We start from the raw sequence: 22,277 nt of genomic DNA, 5'->3' as shown, positions 1-22,277 counted from the left end.
GAAAATACAGTACAGTACAGTCCTGTATGCCATGTGCACAAAGAGGAAGTGGGCCTGGCCCAGCCTTCTCGCCTCTTCAGAAAGGAGGAGCTCTGGGAACGGGAGACTGGAGGACTTGTGTGGGAGGGGCATCCAATTAAATAACTAAACGAAAATCTCATTCTGTTTCATGCTTCAGCCAGTCTTCACAACTTATTTGTTGCATTTATACCACACCTTTTTCTCCAAGTTGCTGTACACAGTCCCCCCCCAGTCCTCCCCCCCTACCCTTTACAGTTGGCTAGACTGCTTTAGAATTACGGTGCTGGAGGAGACTCTGAGTCCCATGGACTGCAAGAAGATCAAACCTATTCATTCTGAAGGAAATCAGCCCTGAGTGCTCACTGGAAGGACAGATTCTGGAGGACTGTATTTTAAACTGGCAGACATGCCTGGCCATGATGCCTGTTTGCAATGAATAGAACAAGCTTTCCACTGCCAGATTTGCAGTGGAACTCTATAAATGCATACTTCAAAATAAGCCCCTTGATTTCAGACATACTTGCTGGTAAATTGATTGTTGCTGCTTTAAGAGGGGATTTTAAAAGAGCCCAGAGCTGTATGCCTTGCCCTACAGGGAATAATGTTGCACTGGCTTTAGCTGCTCAAACTCAAGAGGGTGGACACAAGGGTGGCACCTGATAGGACTGGTCAATTTTATTATTTAGGAGAGACCAGATAACTTTCCTTTTAAATGGGCCTTTGGTGCAAGATGACATCTTTCTGTCCCATCTGTTTTGAGAAATATATTATGCCCTACACTGTAGTCTACCTCTCACTTTCCTCAATATTGAGAGATGCAAAGACTGGAAAGTTAATACATGGGCCAGAGGGAGGATGGTTTAAACTTTAAGCTTAAAGTTTGGAAGGGAAAAGACAGCTTGGTTTGAGCCTTATGGAAGAATCACCTTGTACTCTTGCTTATATTTTTCTGGATATCTTCATTGCTGGAGAGTCCTAGGAGGAAGTCACTGCCTGAGGTCCAGCAATCCTGGTAACTATGCATTGCTGTTCATGTTCTCTACTTTTTAAAGTATGGCTGGATACATCTATGTTAGACCTAGATTGTAGAATCATCCTCTTACCCCCTCCTACAAGCAGAATCCTCGTAGTTGCTAATGCAGTAAAAGAACACTAGCATTTGTTTAGTGCTGTAGATGCAGTTTTTAAGAAGTCTCCAATCCTATGCACACTTACCTGGAAGCAAGTTCCATTAAACTCAGTGGACCTTACTTTTGAGTAGACATGCAGGATTGCACTGAGAACCACTACAGTCCTTAAAACTATAAGGATTATAAACAGGCCAATGTACTACGCTCTTCCTCCCCTCCACCCGACTGCAAATTGTACATTTGGACGCAAGTATCTGGTTATGGATGCTATAACAATGGAGAAACATGGCAAATAAGATGCACTTTATTTTTTATATATTTAAGGCTTTTAAACCCACCACCCACACAGTGTCCAGTTTCCTTCAAGATCCTCTTCCGCTGCATGGCAGTGCTGAGCCATCAGTCCAGTTTTAGTGAGGCCAGGCTCCAGTCAGGGATCAGAAAGAGCCTAAGCACCAGCTGTTGATGCTTTTTTGGGGGGGGGGGGACAAGAAGCTCTTCACTTTTTACTGGCCTTTATGGCAGACTTAGTTATTTTAGCTGCCCCGCTAGCCTTCTTCTCCACAGACTTAATTACACCCACGGCCACTGTCTGCCTCATGTCCCGAACAGCAAAACGACCTGCCAGAGAGAAGAGATCTCATTAGGGCACAGAAAGTTCAACACAGTTTCTGGAATCTTTTTACCTATGACCGACAGGTTTAAGCTGCCACGGCTTAACTGCTGTTGCTAAGAGTTTGAGATTTGTAGCTCTACTCACAGAATTACCAGTTCCTAGTATTCCTTAGGAAGGAGGACTGGTTATTAAACTAGTTTTTAAAGCTGTCACATAGATGTAGCTATAAAAGGCTGTAGAATGCAAAACCACAAGCTAGAAGAGTGCACCACTAGCAAGCAGCAGCCTTCCTAATAGCTAGAAACAAATGCCTAACCAAGGTGAGGGTAACCTTTGGTCCGCCAGATGTTGCTGCACTACAACTCCCTTGAGTCCTAGGCAGCATGGCCAGGGATTATGGAAGTTGTAGTTCATCAACATCTGGAGGGGCAAAGGTTGCCTACTCTTGGCCTAGCCACTCATATCATGTACAATAGCCACTAATAGTTAGCATGTGGCACATTTAATAGGAGGATACAGTCAAAGATCATCCCTCACTGCCAAGCTTCAAAGGAAGACCTGATTCATCACAATTGGCCACAGAATGATTCATTATTTGTTTATTTGGATGATTTATGTACCGTTTTCAAGTTCAGCCTACTCAAAATGGCTACTGAGGCAGACAGGAGAGGCCTGAAAGAAGACTCCTAAACAGACCCAGAAGGTCCTGCAGAGGCAGTCATTCTTAGCAGAAGAATACCCTTACATGAGCAACACACATCAAGCACAAACCTACTCAAAACTTCCTGTTACAGCAAACTCTCAAACCACATTCCGCAGCCACTCCCACAATTCAGTCTCATATCCTCAGTCAAGGGAAAGATGTACTGGGTACAGACTTAATTACCCAGGAATCTAATCTTTCAGCCCATTAAAAAAAAATCTAAGTTGCTGTCCCTCATGGCTGTGGTGATATGTGCACATGCACAATGCCCCTTAGTGCCAGAGGAAAACTGGAACATAGGATGCTGCCTTATATCACTGGCCCATCAAGCTCAGTACCATCTGCCCTGATAAGCCACGGTTCTCCAGGGTATCAGCCAGGGAGTTTCTCTTCTAACCTTACCTGGAGATGCCTGGGATTGAACCTGTGACCTTCTGCATGTGAAGCAGATGCTCTGCCACTGAGCAATGACCCTTCCCCAGGTCAGGGCCTAGGCATAGCTGAATGACCAAAGTGATGAAAAGGTAGAACTTCAGTGCCCTTGCACAACTTAGATTCTCACCCTTCCACAAAATGAGAAAAGCCAAAATGATGCCCATTAAAATGGAAGTACGGACACTTTTGCATGATGGTTCCTGAGACCAAGCAGCAGGCTTTCATCTGTGGTTTTTTGATACATTTGGAAGTCGTTTTGAATCAAGATAGTGGACTGAACCTTTCAAAGCTACACCAATTTCAAAACTGCCCTGATGTTTTAGTTTTTTAGAATTCCTAGCCAATCCTAGATATGAGGCTGCGAGCCTCTGATAAATGCGCTGCAAACTTACCAAGAGGTGGGTATTCAGAGAAGCTCTCCACACACATGGGCTTGCCAGGGATCATCTGAACAATGGCCGCATCACCAGTCTTCAGGGATTTGGGGTCATCCTCCAGCTTCTTGCCAGACCTGCGATCAATCTTCTCCTTCAGCTCAGCAAACTTACAGGAGGTATGGGCTGTGTGGCAGTCCAGGACTGGGGCATAGCCTGCTGAGATCTGGCCCGGATGGTTCAAGATGATCACCTACAACATCAAGGTCAAGCAGGAAGAACATGCAGGACTTCTGAAAACATTCACTATACCTGTGCAGCAGCCTCCCCCCAACTGGGTGCCCTTCAAATGTTTTGGCTACAACTCCCATCAGTCCTGGGAACATGGGAGATGGCCTTTTCGGTGGCTGCTCCTAAACTATGAAACTCCCTCACTGGTGAAGCTAGATTGGCACCCTCCTTGCTGTCCTTCTGCTGGCAGGTAATTCTTTTTTGCTCCAATAGGCTTTTGGGAATTGACTGCTTTTTATGAAAGGGCTGGTGCCGTGCTGTTTTTATTGTAATTATTTGTAAGGTTTTAAATAAATTGGGTGTATGTATATAGCTTTTTGTTCTATCAGTGTTGTGAGGGACAGGGGATATCGCGAAGTCCCTCCCCTCCTGAGTTCAAGCCAATCACCGAGCACAGGGGAAAGCAGAGAGAGTTCCGATTCCAGTGGGGAAGCAGGAAGTCATGTCCGAGGCTCAGGCAAGGTAGAGGAGCCAGGGTCCCAGGTGGGACAGGAAGGGGCGAATAAGGGGGGGGAGACCCATCCCCCCAACGCCAGAACTACGCAGAAAGAGGAGGGGAAAGAGGATGGGTCTGCCAAAGCTTTTGTGTTGGAGAAAGACGCGCCAAAAGCCATTAGGAGGTTCTGAAACCGACTGATCACATCACTCCGTGTAAATAGCAATGACTTCAGCACTGTAAATACGCAGCACCAATAAAAGAATAAAATGCAGAGCTGCGTAGCGTCGTTACTCTGAAGTAGTCCACTCCGGCCACTGTGACAGCAACCTCCTAATCCTTTTTGGGCTACTTTGGAGTTGCCGGGATGAGCGTGTCAGAGGCGGAGAGATGGCGGCAGATCGCGGAGCAAGCCCAGCAAGAACTGCAGCAGCTGTCGCTGCAGGCGCAGGGGGAATTGAAGGCAGCTAAAGAAGAGACTAAGAAGGTCCAGGACGACCGGCTACAACTTGCGGAACAGGTGAGAGCGCTACAGGAAAGAGAGCAGGAATTAAGGGCGGTGGCGGTAGACCTCCAAAACAAGCTGGATGCAGAGAAAAACAAGGCGGGAGGGGCACCCCAAGTCCAAGTGCTGCCAGGAAGGAGAGCCGGGATGCTAGTAAGCAAGTTCAATGGAGACCCGAGGGAATATCAGGGCTTTGAGACTGAGATTGTGTATGCTCTTGAGCTGCACCACGCTGAGTTCCCTGATGATGAGCACAGGGTAGCGTTTATTGTGGAGCACCTTACCGGGGCAGCCAGGGAGTGGCTAAGACCGTTAATCGCAACAAAGAATCCTTGCATGAAGAATGTCAAACTATTTCTAGAAGGTTTGAAAACGATGTATTCGTCTGATAGTCATATGGACCAGACTAAGGAGGAACTTCATAATTTACGCCAAGGAAATATGACAGTTCGCGCGTATTGGGCGAAATTCACCATGCTGGTGCACAGATTGGGGTGGGAACTAGAGTCACCCCCAATGCAAGCGGCGTTCTACTTGGGGTTGCATGAGGAGGTGAAGGATGAGCTCTCGAGAGGTCCAAAGCCCAGTAATATGAATCAGCTGAGCAAAGCGGCTCTGGCGGTGGGGGTGAGACAGGAATCCCGGTGGAGCGACAAGCAAGCAACGCGCGCAAAGCGGGCTTGGTTCCCACGGTCGCAGGAGAAGCCACTCCCCCAACAACCCTTTCAAGCCACGCCTGGGGCCAGTCAGGACCAGGAACCCATGCAGATTGATAGCGCGCGCGCGCGGGCTTTTCAAACCCCAGCGGCGCCAAGACGCAAGGAGGGAAGGGGTGGGAATTGCTTTCTCTGCAACTCCCCCCAGCATCTCGTCAGAGACTGCCCACATCGCAGGGAGTGGCAAGGAAAGGCGGGAACGGTTGTGCCCTCCCCCACTGACGCAGCACCACAGCAGGGAAACGGGAAAGCCTGGCTGCAGGAGACAAGGGGCAGCAGCCAGGCACAGTCAGCAGACAACAGCCCCAGCCCACCCACCCGCACAGAGAGGAGCAGAGCCAGCCCACCCCTCCCAGAGCAGGAGTGGTTCTAGAAGTGACGCTCACGCTCCCAAATGGCTATCCCCTGACGGTCCTCGCCCTAATTGACAGTGGTGCCTCAGCCAACTTCTTCTCGAGAAACTTTGCAGAAGAGCACCAGATCCAGCTTCTGCAGCTGGATTTTCCCCTGCACGTGGCAACCATTGACGGCAGAGAGCTGCTGGGAGGGGCCATCACTCATCAACCCCCCCCCATGAGAATGACGGTGGGAAGGCACTCAGAGACACTGGCATTCAACGTCACAACCATCTCAGACCCCCCCATCGTCTTGGGCATGAGCTGGCTGGCGCGCCACGACCCCTCCATCAGTTGGCACCAGAGATGCATCACTTTTGGATCGGACTTTTGCCTGGAACATTGCATGCAGCACCAACCAGGGGAGGGGCCTCCAATAGCCACGGTGGCCACCATGCACGTCAAAGGGGGTGAGGCGATACCCAAGCCGTACTGGGACCTGCAGGAGGTCTTCAGCGAAGCGGAGTCCGACCACCTACCCCCACACAGGCCTTTTGACTGCCAGATCAACCTGGTGCCAGGGGCAACTATACCCCCAGCCAAGCTGTACGCCATGTCAGACCAGGAACTGGAGGATCTGCGCGCTTTCATCGACAAGAACCTCAAGCGGGGGTTCATCAGAGAAAGCAAGGCAGCAGGGGGCAGCCCAGTCTTCTGGGTGGACAAGAAAGACACACAACAGCGCCGTCTTGTGGTGGATTTTAGACGGCTGAATTCAGTAACAGAGCCAGTGGCTTTCCCCATGCCCAGAGTGGATGATCTCCTGACAGCGGCACGCAGGGGCAAGATTTTCACCAAGCTAGACCTGAGGGGGGCGTACAACTTGATCAGGATCCGGGAAGGCGATGAATGGAAAACCACGATGTTCACGCCTCTGGGCTCTTTTGAATATCTGGTGATGCCCTTCGGGTTGCAAGGGGGCTCAGCATGCTTCCAGGCCTTCATGCACCACGTCCTGGGGTCCCTCCTCTTCAGGAAATGCTTGGTCTTCCTGGATGACATCCTTATCTATTCCGATGACCCAGTGCAGCATGTGAAAGATGTCAGGGAGGTGTTGCAGCGCCTGAAGGAGAACCACCTGTATGTGAAGCTGGAGAAGTGCAAGTTTCACACCAAGGAGGTGGACTTCCTGGGCTACAAGCTGTCAGACAAGGGGCTGGCGATGGACAAGGACAAGGTGCAGGCCATCCTGGACTGGCACAGCCCCAGGACGCGCAAAGATGCCCAACGCCTACTAGGCTTCGCCAACTTCTACAGGAAGTTCATCAAGAACTTCTTTCGCGTTACGGCTCCCATCACTGACTGCCTGAGAGGCAAGCAGAAGTTCAGGTGGACACCAGAGGCGCAAGCAGCGTTTGAAAGCCTCAAGAGGGTGTTCGCCTCAGACCAGAACCTGTTCCACGTGGTTCAGGACGCGCCCCTACGCGTGGAGACAGATGCTTCTGATAAAGCTGTGGGCGCCATTTTGTTGCAACTGGACGCCAACAGAGAGTGGAGACCCTGTGCCTTCTTCTCCAGGAAGTTGACCCAGCCAGAGCGAAACTACACGGTGTTTGATCGGGAACTTCTTGCGATCCACGCTGCGTTCCAGCACTGGAGACACTTCCTGGTGGGCGCCAAGCACCCCATCCAGGTGTGCACAGACCACAAGAACCTGGAGTTCTGGAGAACTGCCAGGGTGCTCAACCAGCGGCAGATACGGTGGGCAGAGTTCTTCTCGAACTTCAACTTCTCCATACACTACATCCCGGGAGAGCAGAGTGTCAGGGCGGATGCCCTCTCCCGCAAGCCAGAGTACATGGAGGAGGAGGCGCCACCGGCACCCAGACACATTTTCCCCCCGTCAGCATGGTCCTGCGGAGCAGCAGTGGTGAGCGAGGCGGAACTCACAGCACTGACGGCAGCGGATGAATTTGCCAACCGCATCTTCAGAGAACTGAGAAGGGGGGGGGAGCAGGCAAAAGACTTTGCAGAACGCAGGGGGCTGCTTTTCTACAAGGGTGCACTGTACCTGCCCACCACCCAGCTTAGACGTACGGTCCTCAAGCAGATGCACGACAACCCAACGGCGGGTCATTTTGGGAGGGACAAAACCGCTCACCTAGTCATGAGACACTTCTGGTGGCCAGGGGTGCGGGAGGATGTGAGGGATTATGTAAGGGGCTGTGACACCTGCCAGCGGGCAAAGGTGGTCAGAGCGCCACCAGCAGGTTTGCTGGAGCCCTTAGCCACACCGCACAGGCCGTGGGAAGTAGTGTCCATGGACTTCATCACAGACCTGCCGTCGTCCAGGGGCAAGACCGCAGTGTTGGTGGTGGTGGACCTCATGTCCAAAATGTGCCACTTTATACCGTGTGCCAGGGCGGTCTCTGCAGAAGAGACAGCCAAACTGTTTGTGGATCACGTATTCAGACTGCATGGATTACCTTTAAGGGTTATTTCGGATCGTGGCCGCCAATTTGTTTCCAGGTTCTGGCGGCGGCTCATGAACCTCCTGCAGGTGGAGGTCAGCTTGTCGACGGCTAGACACCCGCAGACCAATGGACAGGCGGAGAGGGTCAACGCCATTCTGCAGCAGTACCTGAGATGCTACGTCAGCCAGCGGCAAACGGACTGGGTGGATCGCCTGCCACTGGCAGAATTTGCCTACAACAATGCGGTGCACGTCTCCACAGGGGTGTCGCCCTTTAAGGCCAATTACGGGCGTGACCTCAGATCTTTCCCAGAGAGGGAGGGGGAGGAGGAGGAGGAGGGCCCACAGGCTGAGGATTGGGCAGAGGAACTGGAGACGGTGCACCAGCAGCTCAGAGAACACTTGGAGAGAGCCAAGGAAGCGTACAAGAAGGGGGCAGATCGCCACAGGCGACCGGGGGAGGTCATTAGGGTGGGGGACAAAGTTTGGTTGTCCTCGGAGGGCCTTCCCATCAGAGGGCGATGCAAAAAGCTGGCGCCCAGAAGGTTGGGCCCCTTCACGGTCACGCAACAGGTCAACCCGGTGGCATACAGGCTGGCACTGCCAGAGGACATGAGGGTGCACCCTGTGTTTCATAGATCGCTGCTGTCGCCGTACAGGGAAAGCAGCAGGCTCCGAGACAGCGAACAAACCCCTGAGGGAGGGGGGGAGAGGGAAGGCAGGGAGCAACTCAATGAGGCCACGGCCATCCTGGATTCAAGGTGGGGGGTGGGGGGACTGGAGTACCTCATGGCATGGGAGGATGCTCCACCGTCCCAGAATGAATGGGTCCCAGCCACTCAGATACAGGAGGAATTCCTGGTAGAAGAATTTCACGCCCTCTTTCCCCATAGACCCAAGCCCTGGCACATGGAAAGGGAGGGGGAGGGGGAGGAAGCACGGGAGAGCAGTTCACCATGGTGCTGGGAAGCGGAGTTTGAGGAACCAGAAGATGAGGTATGGGTGTCACCGAGATCCACCCAGTCAGAGGCAGAAGCAGATTGGCAGAACATTTTTACCCCCACCAGCTCTGACGCCACGGACTTTTTGGGATTCCCATCCTCCCAGGCGGAAGGGGGGGGCTTGCAGGACTGGGGGGAGGTGTTCACACCAACGGGCTCGGAAAGCACTGAGTTCTTAGGCTTCCAGTCGTCACCGACACCTGGGGGGGACCTGGGGAGGGGTGAAGGAGAGCTTGGGAGGGGGGTGGATGTGAGGGACAGGGGATATCGCGAAGTCCCTCCCCTCCTGAGTTCAAGCCAATCACCGAGCACAGGGGAAAGCAGAGAGAGTTCCGATTCCAGTGGGGAAGCAGGAAGTCGTGTCCGAGGCTCAGGCAAGGTAGAGGAGCCAGGGTCCCAGGTGGGACAGGAAGGGGCGAATAAGGGGGGGAGACCCATCCCCCCAACGCCAGAACTACGCAGAAAGAGGAGGGGAAAGAGGATGGGTCTGCCAAAGCTTTTGTGTTGGAGAAAGACGCGCCAAAAGCCATTAGGAGGTTCTGAAACCGACTGATCACATCACTCCGTGTAAATAGCAATGACTTCAGCACTGTAAATACGCAGCACCAATAAAAGAATAAAATGCAGAGCTGCGTAGCGTCGTTACTCTGAAGTAGTCCACTCCGGCCACTGTGACAAGTGTTTACTTTTTTAATGATTGCTTTTTCTTTCTTTCTTTTTGCAGTTATTATTTTTACTTTTTAAAGTCACCTTGAGTCCTGTTCTATGATGATGCTACACATCAGAGGTAGGAAACTGCCCACTTGACAATTGATTGTTCAACTTCAACAGATTCCTTTTGCTGTTTACGCAGTCTCCCACAAGCTTTGTTTTCTTCTCTAAATGCCATGCCACCCGAGGCAACTCCATGTTTCTGACCAGGACAGTAATAATAGTTCAGGATTCAGAATACTTGTAATGCAAAGGGCTTGATCTCAGTGGTGAATGGAGCCCATGGGGAATGGCATCTTGCGTTGCGTTCTATTTGTATTCTTTGATGCTATGGCCTGTCGGCTATGCGAATAAAGTTTGATTTGATTTGGGGAATGGCATGGCATTATTTACTGTATCAGCCATGTTGATCCTTGATTATGGCCCTGATCTTAAGGTACTTAACCTGGGCAGGCTGGAAATGAGAATTGAGCATGCAATGAAGCTCTGGCCTTTTTACACCTGATCTGGGAGAGTGGGGCCTCAGGCTGCTGAGGTGGTGTTGAGGAGGGAGTTGTTGCTCTTATTGCTGGGTTGCTTTTGCCTTTGTAGCATTTGCTGTGATTTATGGGAATTGTTCGGTTTGGTTTGGTTTTGTATTTTGTATTTTTGAATTTACTATTGATGACAACTGGGAGAGCTGGGAGGGAAACCAGGCCCAAATCATGGAGACCTGCTGCCAGTCAGTGTAGACAATACCAAGCTAAATGGACCAATACATGACTAAAAATGGAAGCTTCCTCTATCTCCCAAGACCCCTCTGGCCCTGCCCACCCCTCACCTGGGCTGCAAAGCTGCCTGCCTCCATGGGAGGGTCGTTCTTGCTGTCCCCAGCCACGTTCCCACGGCGGATGTCTTTCACCGACACATTCTTGACATTGAAGCCCACGTTGTCTCCTGGCAGGGCCTCCGCCAGCGCCTCATGGTGCATTTCCACAGACTTCACCTCTGTGGTGATGTTGCTGGGGGCGAAGGTGACCACCATGCCGGCCTTCAGGAACCCTGTTTCCACCCTGCCCACCGGGACAGTGCCAATGCCTGAGGGTAAAACGACAGGGTTACCCACTGAGCTGCACAGCTAACGGCCTGACAGAGTTACTCCAAGTTCATAACCTCATAGAACAGCAGCCTTCCCCAGCCGAGTAGTGAAAAATATGGCCTAGTCAGCCTTAGGCAACCCACTAGGCTTCCATATGTTAAGTAATACTATTTAACTTTTAGGAATTGGTGCCCGAGTTTGTGTTTCTCCTCTTCCATCCCAGACTCTTTTCCCTTGTGTGCCATGGCTTTTAGACTGCAACCCTGCAGGCAGGGGCTGCCTTATTTCAGTCGATTCTATGTAAGTTGCTCCGGGAGCCTTTTTGGCAGAAAAGCAGGCTACAAGTGCAAGCAAGCAAGGAGTCAGAATTCTTCCTGAAGACTGGAATATTTGCCTGCATTGAATCACTGCACTGAGCATAACTATTGAAGCACAAGGTCAATATCCTTTTACATTATTATCCCACCTGTACAATAATGCATACCACCAATCTTGTAGACATCCTGCAGAGGAAGGCGAAGGGGCTTGTTAACAGGGCGGGAAGGAGGGATAATAGAATCCAGAGCTTCCAGCAAAGTGGTGCCAGAGGCATTGCCTTCCTTCCTGGTGATGCTCCAGCCCTTGAACCAAGGCATCTGCCAACAGAGATGAAGAGCATGTGCATAGTTTTCAGCATGTCTGCAAATATTTGTGACAGCCTGAAGTCACATCATGCAATTCTACAGCTGGAGACCTCCTGGTCTTTGGAAGTAGGCATGTTCTCCTGTCTCTCTCCTGGGAATGTGTTTCCAGTTTTTAGGAGGGGGTAGGAACAAGCTTGACATGTCTAGTCTTAATTCCTAGGATCTTCAGTTGGGAGCTTACCAAAGACCTCTGGAGAACTACTGCCAATCTATAAAAAAAAATCCTTCAGTAGTACCTTAAAGACCAACTAAGTTTTAATTTTGGTATGAGCTTTCGTGTGCATGCACACTTCATCAGATACAAAGTGGGTCAGGTGGGTGAAATCAGTATGAGCAGGGCTATGTGTCTTCTGCAATTCCACTGGATGGTGGAATTCAGCTCATCAAAAGCCTCAGCTTTTATTTTCAAAGGAGGGGGGGAATGAAGTTTCTAGGTCTTATGACTGCAGAGGTATGCTTGAAAGTAGGCATAAGATTGTCTGCTTAAATCTCCAGTGCCAGAATGGATGCTTAAGTAAGTTTTTTAGAGATTGGTTAAAGAAGGGGTGAGGTCTTGTGGCCCTCCAGATGCTTGACTCCAAGTCCCATCAACCCCAGCAAATATAGTCGGGAATGATGGGTGTTGTAGTCCAACAGCACCTGGAGGACCACAGGTTCCTTTGTGCTGGAGAACTACCACTGACCTCATCAATCTAAACTTCCCTACTCAGTAGTTTTGAGGAAAGGGGGAGAAAAATACTGTGAGCTACTCACGTTACTGCTGGGCTCCAACATGTTGTCTCCATGCCACCCAGAGATGGGCACAAAGGCCACAGTGGCTGGGTTGTAGCCAATCTTCTTGATGTAGGCACTCACTTCCTTGGAAATCTCCTGGTAGCGCTTGCTGCTGTAAGGAGGCTCCGTGGAGTCCATCTTGTTCACCCCAACGACGAGCTGCTTCACTCCCAAAGTATAGGCCAAGAGGGCATGCTCACGGGTTTGCCCACTCTTGGAGATGCCAGCTTCAAACTCACCCGTGCCAGCAGCCACAATCAGCACTGCACAGTCAGCCTGGGGAGACCAAGAGACAGCTCTGGAATACTGTCTGGAGCCTAGGGACTCCCAAGGAGTCAGGGTAGGATCTAGGGCAGTTAGGGCAAACCAATATGGCAGGCGTAAGTCATTTATATTCATCTAGAATGTGTGCCATGAAATGGGGTACAACTCTCTAATGGAGTTTCAAGAGTCCTCAGGAAACTACAACCCATGAGGGTGCGTAAGGGAAAAGATTTGATTTCCAGACTTTTTATCATCTTGGTAGCCCTCCTTTGCACATGTTCCAGCTTGTCAATATACTTCTTGAACTGTGGTGCCCAGAACCGGCCACAGTACTCCAGATATGGTTTGACCAGGCCAGAATAGAGTGGAACTATTACTTCCCTTGATCGAGACACTATATTTCTGTTAATGCAGCCTGATTAACTTTTTTTGCTGCTCCATCACACGGTTGACTCATGTTAGGCTTGTGGTCTACTGACAAGCCAGATTTATGGCTCCCCCATCTTATTGTATTGCATTATATCTTACTGTAGCCTGCTCTGGTCAGACCTCACATGGAGTACTGTGTCCTGTTCTGGGCACCACAGTTCAAGCAGGATACTGACAAGCTGGAATGTGTCCAGAAGAGGGCAACCAAAATGGTCAAAGGCCTGGAAACAATGCCTTATGAGGAACGGCTTAGGGAGCTGGGTATGTTTAGCCTGGAGAAGAGAAGGTTAAGGGGTGATATGATGGCCATGTTCAAATATATTAAAGGATGTCATATAGAGGAGGGAGAAAGGTTTTTTTCTGCTGCTCCAGAGAAGCGGGCACGGAGCAATGGATTCAAACTACAAGAAAGAAGATTCCACCTAAACATTAGGAAGAACTTCCTGACAGTAAGAGCTGTTCGACAGTGGAATTTGCTGCCAAGGAGTGTGGTGGAGTCTCTTTCTTTGGAGGTCTTTAAGCAGAAGCTTGACAGGCATATGTCAAGAACACTTTGATGGTGTTTCCTCCTTGGCAGGGGGTTGGACTGGAAGGCCCTTGTGGTCTCTTCCAACTCTATGATTCTATGATTCTATTTTTGTGCAGCTGGTTCTTCCTGCCTTTTTTTAATTAAAAAAAGGTAAGTTACATTTTACTTTGCACTGTTTTGCAAAGAAAAAAGAAGCAGCCATAACTAATGGCACACATTTCCTCTCCATGGGAGTGGAAGACAGCAACCTTACCTGAGAGGTCCCAGTGATCATGTTCTTTATGAAGTCCCTGTGGCCGGGAGCATCAATGATGGTAATGTAGAATTTGTTAGTTTCGAACTTCCACAGGGAGATGTCGATGGTGATCCCTCGCTCCCGTTCAGCTTTCAGCTTGTCCAGCACCCAGGCATATTTGAAAGAGCCTTTTCCCATCTGCAAAGAAGAGAGAAAACTACTGTACTTTTAGCAACCAAACTATACATGGTGCAAAATGCATCATCAGGAAGCCCAACTTTCTTTGTTTTTTAATTAATTGCATGCATGGATGGCGATGGAAGGGAAGCTATAATTAGGACTGCAGTGCAGCACAAAGGGAGATTTAATCTTTTCATTCTCTACCACATTCCTTATTAAAATGACAAATCTGCTCATTGCTGTAGGAGCTGTTTCTTTCTGGAATTAATAGCATGCGAGGGGTTTTTTCAAAATGATTGCAACAGGGGTAGAAAGGGTTAACTCTTGCCCATGGTCATATACCAATAATAATAGCCTCTTAAATGAATTTAAATAGTTAACAATAGTTTGTTAAAACAAAACCCTGATGTGCTTGATACTAGGCATTTAACATCTAAGCCAGCTTTTTCCTGAATCTTGTGCAGTTGCAGGAGGTAGACATAGCTGTGTGTGTGAGAGAGTTAATATATTGTTACTTGCCACCCCAAACGCTGCCAAGTGGTAGCAAGATTTATGGGGTCTTGGCTCTTAACCGGGGTTTGTGTTCCTTTGGAATGAGGCATGGCAGAGCCTGTAGTGTCTTTAAGATATATAGTTTTATTTACACATACATACACCTTAGCCTTGAAGATGGAGGCTACATTAAGTTAAGTCAGCATCTTAAAAAAATAAAAATAAATGCACATTATTTCCAAAATGGGACGCTGGTGGTGCTGTGGTCTAAACCACAGAGCCTAGGGCTTGTTGATCGGAAGGTTGGCGGTTCGAATCCCTGTGACGGGGTGAGCTCCCGTTGTTCGGTCCCAGCTCCTGCCCACCTAGCAGTTTGAAAACACGTCAAAGTGCAAGTAGATAAATAGGTACCACTCCGACGGGAAGGTAAACGGCGTGCGCTGCTCTGGTTCGCCAGAAGCGGCTTAGTCATGCTGGCCACATGAGCCGGAAGCTGTACGCCGGCTCTGCCAGTAAAGCGAGATGAGCGCCGCAACCCCAGAGTCGTCCACGACTAATGGTCAGGGGTACCTTTACCTTTACCTATTTCCAAAACACTCCAGTGGGGTGAAAAGAGGACAGACAAGGGGAAATAGGATTCCTGGAGGAGCCAGCGATTAAATAAAAATAAAAAAGTAGTAGCAGTGCCAGTGATTCAAAGCTACCCCAATATCCTAGTTGTACAAGCACAGTCAAGGAAGTAGGAATGCCCTCTGCACATGCCTAGAGGCACTGCCTTTCATTCTAGGCCTGAGCCCTAGCATGAACTCACCTCAGCTGCCTCCTTCTCAAATTTCTCTATGGTACGCTTGTCTATGCCTCCACATTTGTAGATGAGGTGGCCTGTGGTGGTTGACTTGCCAGAGTCCACATGCCCAATCACCACTATGTTGATGTGGGTCTTCTCTTTGCCCATGGTGACGAGGCTGAGGGAGCCTGTAAGGATTGGAAGCAAGAGGAGAAAGCCCAGGTGTACCTGGAAGATGGGGGAAAGTCTACAAACATGGTTCAAACTGCAGGCCGCCAGCTGCAAAAAAAGACTCTGGAGTCCAAATTATACCTCCAAATTTAACATCAAAGTTTTTCCTACTATGCCTGCATGTCTCCCCCCAGCATTTGGGGAGGGGCAGGGGCGGTAAGTAGAAGTCAGTGGCCCAAATCAGAGGCTGCTAATTTAAGATGCCCATGCCCATCTAATTTGGCAAAAAACAAAAACAAAACACCTATCCAGGCTTGAATCCTGGTGCATGCACCAAAGTTAATCTGGAGTGAGACTCATTTAGACCATTGTAAAGATGTGCAGTGAACACACACAGAGAGCCAAGACAAAGCCTTGGATCAGAGAAAAGACCAGAAGGGAACAGAATAAGCAGGATGGGCAGAGACCCCCACCAGCAACTGGCACCTTCACTGGTTGAGTTTGACAGCCCTATACTCCGCATTATGGAATCAGAAGTAAGTCCTATTCAGAAATCCTATCCAGTTCAAGAGGCATAAAGTAGGTGGGTTATGAGTCTACAGTTTTAAGAACTAGGGAGTAAATCCTATTGAGCACAGTAAAAATGTATAGGATTACAATGTTTAACCCCAAAGAAATTCACTCAAATAGTCACAGTTAGGGTGGTGGGCAGGGGGCCAGAGAGAGCAGGTCTCCTGCATCTTTAACAGGTATGTAGAATTGGGAATCTCTCCTCCGCAGGTGTGCCTGGGATGACAAGCTGCTAAATTCGCTCCCCCACACAGATATTAAAGGCACAGGAGCACAGCCCCTTCGCCACCCTGGTCGCAATTTCACGACTTGAGCCCTGCATACAAGCTTCCGAGTACACTTCACCTCTCCCTACCCGAAAACCAAACGCCCCCTAACCGAAACCGAAGCGACTTCGAAGTCAAACCAGACAAGAGTCCATTGACCTTGCTAAGATCAGCGGGGGAGATACGCCCCCCGGCCAACCATCGGTTTTATCGGGGGGTCTTTGAAAAGAAACACACACACCCACTTTTCAGCCTGCGTGTAAACGGATCAATTCGAATGAACCTCGTAAAAGTCACCCTTTCCACGAGCAGGTGCCAGCCTCGGCACGTGCAGTAGTGAGTCCCCCTCTTTGCAACGCACAAGTCACTCGCGAATAAAACGGGTTGAGAAATCCCGCCAAGTCCTCCCGCACAAACCCCGCGTCACCTTTCTCCACGTGTGAATCCCGAAGGCCCATGCACGCAGTGCTTTGGTCCGCGGCTTTTAAGTCCTCAAAGGCGGGGCCGAGTTTGGGCAGAAACAAAGAAATCCCCCCCATCGCTTCTTTTCAGCCATCACAATGGATTGATGGGAGGGCTGGGTAGACGTGAAACAGAAGTTTTTAAAGGTGGAGGGACCAAACGTGAGACACAGGTTTCTCGCTGTACTTCGGAATTTGATTTTTTTTACAAACTCTTACTTTCCTGGGACAATGAGGGCTAGAGAGTTAAAATGATAAAATCAGACATTCCCTTCAGTTTTAGCGGTGGATCTGTTTTGGGGAAAGGATGCTATATGCGGCCACAATGCAGTGCAAACACTTTTTTGAGTTACACCGTAGTAATGCCAGAGCTCCAACTCCCATCAGCTCCAGCTGGTATAGCCAAAGGTCAGGGATGATGGGAGTTGTAGTGCAGCAATATCTGGAGGGCCACAGGTTGCCCAGCTCTACAGTAAACCTGCATGAGTTCATGGTGCTCCTGCTAGACCAGGGATGTGTGGTTTGAATATTAACATACATATTAACATTAATTCTAGACAGATTTATAGTGCAGAATTTATTTATTTATTTTTTAGAATCATTGGATTCTTCCATTTTAGCTGCCAACAGATTTTTTTTTAATGGATCAATCTCAGTTTCCAATCTGAAGAAATGCTCCACAGAATGTAAAGCAATTTTCCATTGTTTAGGCCAGGCATAGGCAACCTTGGCTCTCAAGATGTTTTGGAACTACAACTCCCACGATCCCTAGCTAACAGGGCCACAGTGCTGGTTACAGGTAGGTAGCCGTGTTGGTCTGGATCGAAGTAAAATAAAAAAATTCCTTCAGTAGCACCTTAAAGACCAACTAAGTTTTTATTTTGGTATGAGCTTTCGTGTGCATGCACACTTCTTCAGATACAGTGAAATGGAAGTTTCCAGGCACTTATGTAGAGAAGGGGTGGGGAGGGGTGGGGATGGGGAGGGGGGATAACTCAGAAGGGTGGTGGAAATGGGTGATTGACTGACTGATAGCTGTTGATGACCGCAAACGACTGCAAATGGTTTTGCATGAAAAAGCAAGGGTTGAGATGGCTGAAGATCGCTTATCATGTATAATGAGATAAGAATCCGATATCTCTGTTCAAACCAGGTCCCTCCATGGTTTTGAGCTTGGTGATAAGTTGCAATTCAGCAACTTCTCTTTCCAGTCTATTTCTGAAATTCTTTTGTAGTAAGACAGCTACTTTGAGATCTTGTATAGAATGTCCTGGGAGATTGAAGTGTTCTCCTACTGGTTTTTCTGTCTTCTGGTTCCTGATGTCAGATTTATGTCCATTTATCCTTTGGCGTAGGGTTTGGCCTGTTTGTCCAATATAGAGAGCTGAAGGGCACTGTTGGCATTTGATGGCATACACAATGTTAGAGGATGAGCAATTAAATAGTCCTGAGATGGTATGTTGGATGTTGTTGGGGCCAGTAATGGTGTTGTCTGGGTGTATGTGGCAGCAAAGTTGGCATCTGGGTTTATTGCAGGCTCTGGTACCAGTGTCCATGTTAAGTCTGGTGGTTGTATTATTGTGGGTGAGGAGTTGTTTAAGATTGGGTGGCTGTCTGTAGGCAATGAAAGGTCTTCCTCCCAGAGCTTGAGAAAGGGAGCTGTCATTGTCCAGGAGAGGCTGTAGATCTCTGATGATGCGTTGTACTGTTTTAGCTTGGGAGCTGTATGTGATGACTAGTGGTGTTCTGTTATTTTCTTTTTTGGGTCTGTCTTGCAGCAGGTTCTCTCTAGGTATCTGTCTGGCTCTGTTGATCTGTTGTTTAACTTCATCAGGTGGATATTTTAGTTCTAAAAAGGTTTGCTGTAGATCTCTTAGGTGAGATTCTCTGTCTGTAGAGTTGGAACAGATGCGGTTGTAACGTAAGGCCTGGCTGTATACGATGGATTGTTTGGTATGTTTGGGATGGTAGCTAGAAGCATGTAGATATGTTTGTCGGTCAGTTGGTTTTCTGTATAAGGTGGTGTCTATATGTCCATCCTGTATTTTTATAGTAGTGTCCAAAAAATGTATTTCTTGCATAGATTGGTTCATTGTTAGGTTGATGGTGGGGTGAAAGTCATTGAATGTCTGGTGGAAGGTTTCCAGGGTCTGTTGTCCATGTGTCCAGATAATAAAAATATCGTCAATGTATCGCAGGTACAGGAGAGGTTTGAGTGGGTAGGAGTTAAGGAAACGTTGTTCTAAATCTGCCATGAAGATGTTGGCATACTGTGGGGCCATGCGGGTGCCCATGGCTGTGCCGCTGATCTGGAGGAACAGGTCATCACCAAATTTGAAGTGGTTGTGGGTAAGGACAAAGTGGCAGAGTTTGGTAGCAAAGTCCGCTGTGGTTTTATCTGAAATGGTGTTCCTTATGGCTTGTAAACCATCATTGTGTGGGATGTTGGTATATAGAGATTCCACATCCATAGTGGCTAGTATAGTATTGTTAGGAAGATTGTTCAAATATTGTATTTTCCTCAGAAAATCTGTGGTGTCACGTACATAGCTGGGAGCACTGATAGCATATGGTTTCAGAACAGAGTCCATATAGCCGGAAACACCCACTGTAATGGTGCCAATACCTGAGATGATGGGGCGTCCTGGGTTTCCTGGTTTGTGTATTTTGGGTAGAAGATAGAAAGTTCCTGGCCGAGGTTCCGCTGGTGTGTTTGTGAGGATCTGTTCTTGGATGTGTAGGGGTAGCTCCTTAATAATCTTGTTCAGTTCTTTTTTGTATGCTTGTGTGGGGTCTGAGTCCAATTTCATGTAAAAGGCAGTATTGGAAAGTTGTCTGTGGGCCTCCTGGATGTAATCAGTTTTGTTCATGATGACGACAGCTCCACCCTTGTCTGCTTCTTTAATTATAATGTCTGGGTTGTTCCTGAGATTTTCTATGGCTCTCCTTTCAGCATGGTTTAGATTTTGTAGTAAGCGATGGTGACCACAGTGGTCAGGGATCATGGGAGTTGTAGTTCCAAACTTCTGGAGAGCCAAGGTTGCCTATGCCTGGTTTAGGCTGTATAATACCTTCAAATTCCTTCATTCACACATCTCATAAAATCCATTAAGTTTGTATGAACAATGGCTACAGGTTTAACTTTCTTTAAGGATCCAGCTATTTCCTCCAATGATTTAGGAGATGTCACTCATTGTCCCTTTTAATTTAACACCCAGGATTTGAGGTTTGACTAGCCACACCCATAATTGAGAACCAATCATTGCTCTAGATTGATCAGTTTCCAGAGCAGTAGCTTTGTGACACTTTAAACTTAAAGCCTCACAATTTTATTATGAACAGTTCACAAAAACTACCGGTAATGCCATAATGAATTGTTAGGCTTTTAGGTCCCACAAGACTCATTGTTGGTTTTGCTACATTGCTAGATTGGTTAGTCACTCTTCCTGTAGAAAAATAATTAGGAAATGAACACTTTATCCTGAGTTCATACTCTCTGTCTCTCTGTCTCTCTGTCTCTCTCTGTGTGTGTACACACACACATACTGTATATACATACACACACATATATATATACCTTGCTCTTTAGGCAAAAAAGCTCTCAGAATAACATAACATGAGGTAAAAGGAATTGAGAGGGAGGAGGAAAAGAAAGTTCAAATACAAATTATTCAACTTATATAGACAGTAGTTCATAACATAGTTCAGGCTTCCTCAACCTTGGCCCTCCAGATGTTTTTGGCCTACAACTCCCATGATCCCTAGCTAGCAGGACCAGTGGTTAGGGATGCTGGGAATTGTAGTCTCAAAACATCTGGAGGGCCGAGGTTGAGGGAGATTGAGGGAGATTGACATAGTTCAAAGACAGAAGGTTTGGTGTAGCTGAGCATACATATGTTTACTCAGAAGCAAGCTTAGTCTGTATTTAATGGGCCTTACTCCCAAGTAAGTTTATTTTATTTATGTATCAAAATATTTAGAGACCCCACTTTAATAAAAATACATAAATAAGGTATGCAGCATACAAAACAAGATAAAACATCAAACATTAAAAACTTCCCCTTGACAGCTGAAGGGAGGGCGTTCCACAGGGAGGGTGCCACTACTGAGAAGGCCCTCTGCCTGGTTCCCTGTAACTTCGCTTCTCGCAGTGAGAGAACCGACAGAAGACCCTCGGTCTGTCTGATTAATACATTTTTTAAAAAAAGACATCTAAAGGAAAGTAGGAATGATTTCTGACAAGTCTCTACTGGCAGGGAGTTCCACAGAGCAGGGCTGGTCAAACCTCGGGGGGGGGCACCGGGAACCTCAATAAGTGCCCCCATCACAGGATCTCAGTGATTTAGGCAGAGCTATGCAGAATCAGATGGTCCTTAAGGTACTTAGGCCCAAGTTGCTGAAGGCTTTGTGAATTAACACAAGAACCTTAAACCTAGCTCAGTAGCAAATCTCTCTGTAGAGGAGTAACATGTTCCCAGTACCAGTTCCTGTGTGCAATCTGGCCACTGCCTTCTGCACTAGCTCCAGTAAACTCGGTGGCAAAGGATTGCTAAGAGGTTTAGCTATCTATGGAAACCATCTAAAAATGTTCCCACTAAAAACCAACTAAGAAGACATGAATGAATCAACAACCTTTCGAGTTTATCATAATTATTTTTCAGCAAATAAAAATTATTTCTTTTTCTTTTTTTCTTTTTTTTGGAGAGATATAACATAGTATTTCTGGGCATGATGAAAAAGCATCTGATGAGATGAGCTCTTGTCCACGAATACTTATACCACTGCAAGCCTGAAACCCTGTGCCCATTTACTTGAACGTGAACTAAACCAGTACATTTTGTAAATGGACAAACATGGAGTGGAATCAGTTCCTTTGGGGACATGTTGAACTTGGAATAGTTCCTTTTTAAAATGAACTTTCCAAGCTCCGAGCAGCCCTCCTGCCTGATCAGGAATGTTTGCTCCCTAACATTCTGAGGGGTTTGGGTTTGACCGTTGAAAGTGGGCAGTTGGTGATCTCTGGAGTAAGTAAGGCTCCTTACTCTGTGGGGTTGGGGAATTGCAAAGGCAGGTCTCTACTAGTGAATGTGGGCTAGGGGGATTGAAATATAAACAAAGAAGCCCAACGTCCCGATCAACTTCCCTACAAACCAAGAGTAAGTTCATTTAACACGAAACAGCTCCATGTTTATATTTGCTAGCCTTTTAGTGTCTCTTCACTTACTCTTCAACCGTTATTTCAGTAATTTTATTTATATATTCTATGCTTTTATGCTCCACACACTTATTGGTTTGTTTATGTACTATCCTCTTTTGTATGCCCAATGTTATTGCAGGAAAGCTCACTTTTTAAAAATATTTCCTTAGCACCCACCCTTGCTGCAGGATGTGAGATTCCTCAGGTAGTTTTAGGGCAGTCTGCCCCAAGGTATTTTGGACTACAGCTCCCATCACCCTCAACCTTTCGCTGTGATGGCTGGGACTAATGGGAGTTGGAGTCTAACACACCTGGAGGGCATCTGGTTGGGGAAGACTGGCTGCTAATCTTTCAACATTGCTTCCAGAGTGGGCTGTGAAACTAGGCCCGGGTCTCATTCCCATTCTCAGCAGC

General features: G+C 48.0%; 1 protein-coding gene across 1 annotated transcript; it reads right to left on the bottom strand.

The window, feature by feature from the left end:
- Positions 1 to 1,558: 1,558 nt before the first annotated feature.
- LOC118086575 (elongation factor 1-alpha 1-like) lies at positions 1,559 to 15,366 on the bottom strand. Its single transcript, XM_035118358.2, has 7 exons — positions 15,223 to 15,366; positions 13,758 to 13,937; positions 12,262 to 12,558; positions 11,310 to 11,460; positions 10,568 to 10,824; positions 3,298 to 3,532; positions 1,559 to 1,772 (listed from the first exon to the last, which is right to left on the bottom strand). The coding sequence occupies exons 1-7, from the start codon at positions 15,364 to 15,366 to the stop codon at positions 1,651 to 1,653; spliced, it is 1,386 nt and encodes a 461-aa protein (XP_034974249.1). The 3' UTR covers positions 1,559 to 1,650.
- Positions 15,367 to 22,277: the final 6,911 nt, after the last annotated feature.

Source organism: Zootoca vivipara, chromosome 6, assembly GCF_963506605.1.
Source record: "Zootoca vivipara chromosome 6, rZooViv1.1, whole genome shotgun sequence".
Lineage (NCBI taxonomy): Eukaryota > Metazoa > Chordata > Lepidosauria > Squamata > Lacertidae > Zootoca > Zootoca vivipara.
The sequence above is the reverse complement of the archived record's forward strand: the minus strand, read 5'-3'. Positions and strand labels throughout refer to the sequence as shown.